Below are 4,894 nucleotides of genomic sequence, written 5' to 3' on the forward strand. Positions count from 1 at the left end.
GGCGGCCGTTGCCATGGCAGCACGCCGGGCGGCCCCAGCTCCCACAGCGCCGCCTGCTGGCCGCGGGGGTCGGCGCCTCCTCCTCGGTCTCGCCGCGCTAAGCGTCCAGGCTCTGGCCAGATCTCCCGCTCCAGACTGCGGGGACTGGAAGGAATTCTGCGGTATCCACCGCGCGGACCCTCCTCTTCCTGGGATTCAGCGAGTTGGCTCGATAATGTTGGCATCGAAGCCAGGCAGGGGGCACACGTCACGTTGCCTTTTCCAGCTTCGGCTTCTGCTGCTCCCACCGGACACCTCCACACCGCAAGGACCAGTGCGGTCCTCCACACACCTGGTGTCTTTCCGGACTTGCAGACTCTTGAGGACCCGGGCAGTTCATGGGTGTTCTTCAGATGAACACCACTATTGGAACCTCTCGATTTGCAGGATTGTGTAGTTTTCTGGGTCAAGCAAACCATTTTCTGAGGTCAGCTCTCCCCTCCCCCCAGGTTAACATCAGAAATGCACGTGTCAATAAATGCATTTATAGATGTGCTTTTTGCAATGTAGGAAATGAAAGGACCGAAACACAAAGGGCAAAGACTAGTTTTTCCGCGATATGTTTTCTTCCATATTTTCTACCTGTTGGGCTTTTTGGATCTTTTTTCCTGGGAGATTTTTAAATCCTACTCTGAGCCTTTTTTTTTTTTTTTTTCTTCAGTAATCGCTTTAACTCCTGCAATTTTTTTTTGTTCCAAAAGCTTCTTTTCTCATTTATAATAGGCGTCGTCTCCATTCTTAAATATTCTTAAAATTTTTAAGGTTTTATCTCCCGAACGGTCGATAACCTGTCTGGAATAGTTTTTCTTGTTTGACTTGGTCTTTCTCTTTCATGATTTTCAAAGATTTTCTTCACTGTCAGCCGATCCTTGTATGTCCATATTTAAGAACACAAACCACACCTATAGTGGAACTAGGATCTTTGTGTATGGGGGTGGTCTTGTGAGTTACTCTAGAGCAACAATGTTTAGTTTTTCTCCAAATACTAGCTGGTTTGTTAGTCTCCTTTTTGTTTTCCTTGCAAGGGACATGCCTACCTGCCCTATCATTTTTCATCCTTGTAGTATAGTAGTTATATGGCTAATTCTCATAGATGTTCCAGGTCTACAATAATGTGACATTAAATGGCTCAGCAGAGACCATTGTCTTCTTGACTTTAATGGGATTATTAAACATTCTGTTCTTCTAATGTGACCCTCCTTGTGGGGTCAGTCGGAGGCACTATTCTTCTTTGACAGGGTTTTTATTTATTTTGATGTCAGGCATTCCTTCTTATTCTTAGCATTTAGGGATTTCAGCAGGGTATCTTAGCACTGATTTTTCTTGTGAGGTATTTTGGGGCAGGAGAGGAGAGAAAGTTTTATAATCCATGCTTGTGATACCTCCTGTGGTATTGGGACTGAGGAGAAATAGGCATTTTGGTCATCTGAATTGTCAAAATAGAAATTACTCACCCATATTTATTCTTCATTCACCAATGCTTGTTCATAGCTCTCTGGGGAATTTCCTGTTGCCTGTTAAAGATGTTTCATTACATTACAGCAGGTAGCTTTGGGAAAATTCCAGATGCAACTAACATGAAAAGGGTGGACTCCCTGTTTCCTTGGGAGGGAGGGCCAGTGATTTAACCTGCCACACCTATGAAATAAGCCTGAAGTTCAAGGGGCTGGCTGCAGTAGTTTCTGGCTTGGTGAACTTGGACGGCTTGAGGAGAATGGCACACCTGGAGAGGGCATGGGAGCTCCGCACCTTCCCCTCACTAGCCCAATGCTTCTCTTCCATCTGGCTGTGGATTCATATACATTAGTATTCTTGGTAATAAAGCATGATCTAGCGAGCAATGGCTTCCCTGATGTGTGTGTTGCACTAGCAAATTCTTCAAAACTCAGCTATCCTGGGAACCTGATTTCTAGCGCATTAATCAGAAGCACACATAACAGTCTGGCGCTCAAGATAGATACCCAGTGTTAAGAGGGGCTGGTGGCGACCTCAGGTCTATAGAGGGCTGGTCAGAAGCAGGGTCTTGCAGCAAGTGTCTGAAGCGGAGGGGGCCCGGGGAGACGGAAGCCTTAACCTGGAGACTGACGCCGTTGCTGGGTATATGACATCAGAAAACAGCTCATTCCTGGGCAGCCTGCTGGGGTCTGAGGGTCGCTACTGATGGGGGGCGCTCCCACACCCACTGGCCACCAGGCTGAGGGACACCACCAAGTCACTCTCTACCCCAGAAGTCCCTCCCTCTGGTATTTCCATTTTTAGTGTGAGCAACCTAAGCAGTGTACTTGGATCTGTTTGGATCCTACCCTTTTTCTCATCTTCCTTCAAAAACTCCTAGTGCCTAACCAAAGTCACTCTGCACGGCTCACTGCCTGAGATTCTACAGCAGCAGTACGTGAGAACAAACTCGAGGCCTGGCTTTTGGGCTCCCTCCTAACCTCTTCTTGGTCCCCACCTCCTCCTGCTCCGAGAGTCGCCTGTGGCGGGGCCTCCACCATGCACTCCGTGGTCAGACACATCAGCACATGCCCGATTATGAGCTGGCCCAGTGGTAGAATCTCTCAATTACATTCAGATGTCGCTTGTCCGTTTGGTGGAGAAGGAGCTCACAAGCCAATGCGAGCTTTAGTCTGACTTCTTTGCCCTTCCCCCTGGGATTCTCATTTTCTTACTAGACCGAGGGCTGCCTTGCCGAGGTATGTTTCTTCGGTCATGTTTTCGAAAGCTCTGAGGAGCTCTATGTGCACAAGATCAGCTCTGGGCAATTAGAGAGGAGAGGGAGAAGCAAGAAAAAAGGAATTCCAAGGTCAAACACATGCAGAAAATATTCCACATTGCATCTTCCTTTGGTGAATCATGAATTCTGCGGCAGGGGGCAGGCTCTGCTGGATTTAGACTAACTGGCCACGTCACATCATTCTCTTCTTCTTTGTAGAGTATCTTTGGAGCTAGTGTTCTAGAAAGAAACCTGTGAAGTACCGGGTCAGAGCAATGGCCCTGCAGTTTCCAGTCCCACTCCGTCATGCCTCAGAAGCCCCGGCCAGCCACTCTACCACGAGATGTGCGTCGTGCCAAAGCGGGTTTCTCTGTGTGGGGTACGCCTCTCAGGCACTCTGCTCACACCGACTTCTGCTGCAACCGCAGTGACTCCGCTTGCCCCTTGTCCGTGTTCACGCTAGCTTTTGCTTGAAAACGCCCACACGGTTGCTGCCTGTGATGCGCCCGAAGAGGCTGTTCTGCTTTGTCTTTTCTCCCTGTGTCACCTGCTGCGACGCCACTCTTGGCATCTCATCCAGGCTCCCAGCTGCAAACAGCCTCTGTTCTAGAACTTCCATGTCCACACTTCCGCTCTCACTCTCTCTGCGCCTCTAGTTTTAAGTTGCCTGCATCAGCTGTTTCTCCGGAACATATCACTGGAGGGCCTGCCTGACAGTTGGGCACCCCCAGAAACGGACAAATGACGGTGTGGAGAGCTCGTTTTATTGCTACCCGTCTCAAAGCAGGTGATTGAAAACCAAACTCAGCATCCTTTCAGGCTTTTCACAAAATTCACTGGATTTAAGCCCAAAGGTTTAAAGTGAGATATTTAAGAAGTGTCCCGTCCTGCAGCACTGAGAACAGCACAAGAGGCTCTTTGTCTTAACCCAAGCCCGGCACTCAGAGCCAGCAAATTAGGTCTTAATTGGCAGGAAAAACAAAAATCCTTTAATCCGCTGATTAAAGGCCAACAGGAATACAGCCCTGATGCTTTAGATCTGCAGCGCGAGTGCGATCCCCGGCCAGGGGGTGACCCACCTGGCGCAGCAGGCGCCTCCTGTCTCCCCGCTGCTCCCCTCAGCAGTGATGTCAGTCAATCCGCCTGCTCTGCTCCTCACTCTGTGGTGAATCCTTCATCGCCCGCACCTCTGGCCTGTCCCCTAGTTCTTGTATGCATAAATAAATAAAATATTTTTAAAGAGAGAGAGAGAGAGAAACCCCTTTGTTTCCTCACAGCCCTGCTCAAAGCAAGGCCCCGCTTCCCAAAATCTACCGGCGGCCGAGGGCCGGCGCTGCTCTGCGTGTCGGCCCGGGCCTCAGCTCCAGTCGGCCTCGATCATGGCAAACAGCTGGCGGAGCCTCAGCCTCTTGACCTCGGCCTCGTTCGGGGCGCGGCAGGGTTTCGCGTGCACCCTGACGTGCTCGGCCAGCTTGGACTTGTAGATGAAGCCCTTGCCGCAGTCGCCGCAGGCGAACGGCCGCTCGGCCCTGTGGATGCGCTGGTGCCGCAGCACGTGGCCACGCTCGCGGAAGCTCTTGCCGCACTCGGGGCAGCGGAAGGGCCGCTCGCCCGTGTGCAGGCCGCGGTGGCTGAGCAGCTGCGCCTTGAGGCGGAAGCTCTTGCCGCACTCGGCGCAGCGGAAGGGCTTCTCGCCCGTGTGCGTGCGCACGTGCTCCGCGAGCTTGGACTGCTTGGCGAAGCCTTTGCCGCACTGGCAGGAGAAGGGCATCTGGCCGCGGTGCAGCAGCTGGTGCGCCTTCATGTCGGCCTTGACGCGGTAGCGCTTGTCGCAGTCGGGGCACTGGAAGGGCCGCTCGCCCGTGTGCAGGCGCCGGTGGCTGAGCAGCTGGCCCTTGAGGCGGAAGGCGCGGGCGCAGTCGGGGCACTGGAAGGGCTTCTCGCCGCTGTGCACGCGCAGGTGCTCGGCCAGCTTGGACGGCCGCTGGAAGCCCTTGCCGCACTGGGCGCAGGGGAAGGGCCGCTCGCGGCTGTGCGTGCGCTGGTGCGCCTTCAGGATGGCCTTGAGGCGGAAGCTCTTGCCGCAGTCGGCGCAGCGGAAGGGGCGCTCCCCGCTGTGCACGCGCAGGTGCTCGCGGAGCC

At 52.9% G+C, this 4,894-nt stretch overlaps 2 protein-coding genes across 2 annotated transcripts in view; both read right to left on the bottom strand.

The window, feature by feature from the left end:
• PDIA4 (protein disulfide isomerase family A, member 4) overlaps positions 1 to 3,371 on the bottom strand; it is a 23,938-nt gene extending 20,567 nt beyond the window's left edge. Inside the window, exon 1 of the mRNA XM_012733844.1 lies at positions 3,239 to 3,371. Coding sequence (XP_012589298.1) covers positions 3,239 to 3,371 — 133 coding nt within the window. The remainder of the gene's footprint in view (positions 1 to 3,238) is intronic.
• A 586-nt stretch (positions 3,372 to 3,957) lies between these two features.
• LOC101630179 (zinc finger protein 786) overlaps positions 3,958 to 4,894 on the bottom strand; it is a 22,345-nt gene continuing 21,408 nt past the window's right edge. The window contains exon 6 of the mRNA XM_012733845.1: positions 3,958 to 4,894. Within this exon, the coding sequence (XP_012589299.1) occupies positions 4,110 to 4,894 (785 nt within the window). The 3' untranslated portion in view covers positions 3,958 to 4,109.

Source organism: Condylura cristata, unplaced genomic scaffold (assembly GCF_000260355.1).
Source record: "Condylura cristata isolate star-nosed mole 26May11 unplaced genomic scaffold, ConCri1.0 scaffold00042, whole genome shotgun sequence".
Classification (NCBI taxonomy): Eukaryota; Metazoa; Chordata; class Mammalia; order Eulipotyphla; family Talpidae; genus Condylura; species Condylura cristata.